This window comes from Lactuca virosa, chromosome 2 (genome assembly GCF_052849685.1).
Source record: "Lactuca virosa cultivar CGN04683 chromosome 2, Lactuca_virosa_CGN04683_v6, whole genome shotgun sequence".
NCBI lineage: Eukaryota > Viridiplantae > Streptophyta > Magnoliopsida > Asterales > Asteraceae > Lactuca > Lactuca virosa.
This window is the reverse complement of record NC_136427.1, coordinates 174,191,144-174,193,941: the sequence shown is the minus strand read 5'-3', so window position 1 is coordinate 174,193,941 and position 2,798 is coordinate 174,191,144. Positions and strand designations below refer to the sequence as shown.

Sequence of the window (2,798 nt, the reverse complement as noted above, 5' to 3'; positions counted from 1 at the left end):
TGTTGGATCAGTTTGTGATTTTTTTCATTGATGATATTTTGGTCTATTCTAAGACCAAGGAGCAGCACGAGCAGCATTGGAGAGAGGTTTTGGAGACCTTGAGGAGGGAGAGGCTTTATGCCAAATTCTCCAAATGCGAGTTTTGGTTGCGTGAGGTGCAGTTTCTGGGGCACATCATCAACTAAAAGGGTATTTTGGTGGATCCCGCCAAGATTGAGGCGGTAATACGTTGGGAGGTGCCGAAACACGCATCCGAGATCAGGCGTTTCTTGGGATTAGTGGGGTATTACATGAGATTCATCCAGGATTTCTCCAAAACTATTGTACCCTTAACCCGTTTGACCAAGAAGAGTGTGACCTTTCGGTGGGGTCCAGATCAGCAGTCGGCTTTCGAGACATAGTGACAGAAATTATGTGAGGCCCTGATTCTAGCTCTACCCAAGGAATTGGATGATTTTGTAGTGTATTGTGACGCTTCTATTTCAGGGTTAGGAGTTGTGTTGATGCAGAAAGGGGATGTAATCGCTTATACCTCGAGGCAGCTGAAGCCTCATGAGGCGAATTACCCCACTCATGATTTGGAGTTAGGGGCGGTGGTTTTTTCCCTCAAGATTTGGAGGCATTATCTCTATCGGGTATGATGTACCATCTTCACTGATCTTAAGAGTTTGAAGTGTTTGATGGATCAATAGAATTTGAATATGCGTCAGAGGCGGTGGTTAGATGTAGTGAAAGATTATGACTGTGAGATCTTGTACCATCCCGGGAAGGCCAATGTGGTAGCCGATGCTTTGAGCCGTAAGACGGCAAGTGCCTCGATTCGAGATGTTTGCTTGAGGATGACAGTGATTTCACCTTTATTGGATAGGATTAAGGAGGCACGAGTGGGGGGTTTAAAAAGGGAGAACTGGAAGATCAAGCGGATTCGGGGGCAAATTCTGTTGTTTGTTCGAGATAGTTGAGGTTTATTGACTCAGTGTGGCAGAGTTTAGGTTCCGGCATCCGGAGGTGTGAGGCAAAGAATCTTGGAGGAGGCGCACAAGTCCAAATTATCTATCCATCCGGGGGCCACAAAGATGTACCGAGACCTGAGATTAAGCTATTGGTGGCCCTGCATGAAGCGGGAGGTTGTGTGGTTTGTCGAGCGGTGTTTAACCTGCAGGAAGGTCAAGGCCGAACATCAGAGGCCTCACAACAAGATGCAACCGCTACCTGTTCCCATGTGGAAATGGGAAGAGATCACCACGGATTTTATCACAAAGCTACCTAAGAGGGCGCGGGGTGTGGATTCCATTTGGTTTATTATAGATAGGTTGACCAAGAGTGCACATTTTATACCGATTTCCGAAAGTATCTCAGCCGAGAAATTAGCAGATATTTATGTGCGGGAAGTGGTGGTCAGGCACGGGGTGCCGGTATCTTTGGTCTCAGACCGTGATGTTCGTTTCACCTCCAGATTCTGGAGGAAGTTTCATGAGGAGTTGGGTACTCAATTGCATTTCAGTACTGCTTACCACCCCCATACCGATGGGCAGAGTGAGCGGACGATCCAGACACTCGATGATATGCTTCGGGCATGTGTATTGGATTTCAGGGGAAGTTGGGATACTTACCTCCCTCTAGCGGAGTTCTCACATAATGATATTTATCATGCTAGTATCGATCGACCCCCATTTGAGATATTGTATGGTCGGAGGTGTAGGACTCCAGTTTGTTGGGGGGAGGTTGGTCATCGAGTTATGGGAAGCATTGAGGTGGTGCTTAAGACCACCGAGTTGATTCAGCAGGTGCGTGATAGGTTGTGAGTCGCGCAGAGCCATCAAAAAAGTTATTCTGATCGGCGTCATTCAGATCTCGAGTTTCACGTAGGGGATTTTGTTTTGTTGAAGGTGTCACCATGGAAGGGTGTCATTTGGTTTGGGAAGAGGGCAAGTTGGGGCCTCGATTCATTGACCCGTTCAGGATTTCTGCCCAAGTTGGCAGGATTGCTTATCGATTGGATCTACCAGATGAACTCAGTCAGATCCACAACACCTTCCACGTGTCTCAGCTTCAGAAGCGTGTTGCTGATGAGGCCGCAGTCATTTCCTTGGATGATATTCAGGTTGATGGAAGCCTGAATTATTTGGAGAAGCCCATTGCAATTTTGGAGAGAAAAAAAAAAGCTCTACGGAATAAAGAAGTGAAGTTAGTAAAGGTGTAGTGGCAGCATCGGAAGGGCTCAGAATGGACGTGGGAGCCCTAAAAGGAGATGAGGGAGCATTATCCGGAGTTGTTCGAGGCTGCGGACTTCGAGGACGAAGTCTGATTCAAGTGAGGTAGATTTGTAATGCTTAGTTCCGGTATGAATTAATTTCTTTAAATTGTTCATTTTTTCTGTTGAACTTCGCGAGTTGAAGGCTTCAACTCGACGTTTTGAGTGGATTTTGGCTGCGTGATTTAATGGACCAACTCGACGAGTTGGGGTGCCTCAACTCGACGAGTTGGCGGATGGGAAAGAAACCTTAATTTTTAGGGTGTTATACCCTATTTAAAGGCCTTAAGTCTCTTGGTTGGCCTCCTTACTAGCCTCCTCTGTCCAAAAAATCCTAAAAGAATGTATCATCGTCCTTGAGAGTGTATGAGCTTGTGGAGGGTCTTAAGAGTTGATATTTTGAACACTTTTAAAGGATCCTTGACGTTGAAGGTGCATAGCTTGAAGAGAAGACCTAGATCCAGAATCTCCCCACCCTTTTCAGTCATTTGGAGGGGTTGAGTAGAGCTGATATTCGAAGTCGGAACCTAGTCAGCTATCGTTC

General features: G+C 46.4%; 1 protein-coding gene across 1 annotated transcript; it reads left to right on the top strand.

Moving 5' to 3' along the window:
* Nucleotides 1-1,897: 1,897 nt before the first annotated feature.
* LOC145157976 (uncharacterized) lies at nt 1,898-2,203 on the top strand. Its single transcript, XM_079076941.1, has one exon. It carries the CDS (start codon nt 1,898-1,900, stop codon nt 2,201-2,203), a length of 306 nt encoding a protein of 101 aa, XP_078933067.1.
* The last annotated feature ends 595 nt before the right edge of the window (nt 2,204-2,798 follow it).

What these genes read in the sequence shown, in the direction of transcription:
- LOC145157976 (XM_079076941.1), top strand. Translation starts at nt 1,898, where the DNA reads ATGGAAGGGTGTCATTTGGTTTGGGAAGAGGGCAAGTTGGGGCCTCGA.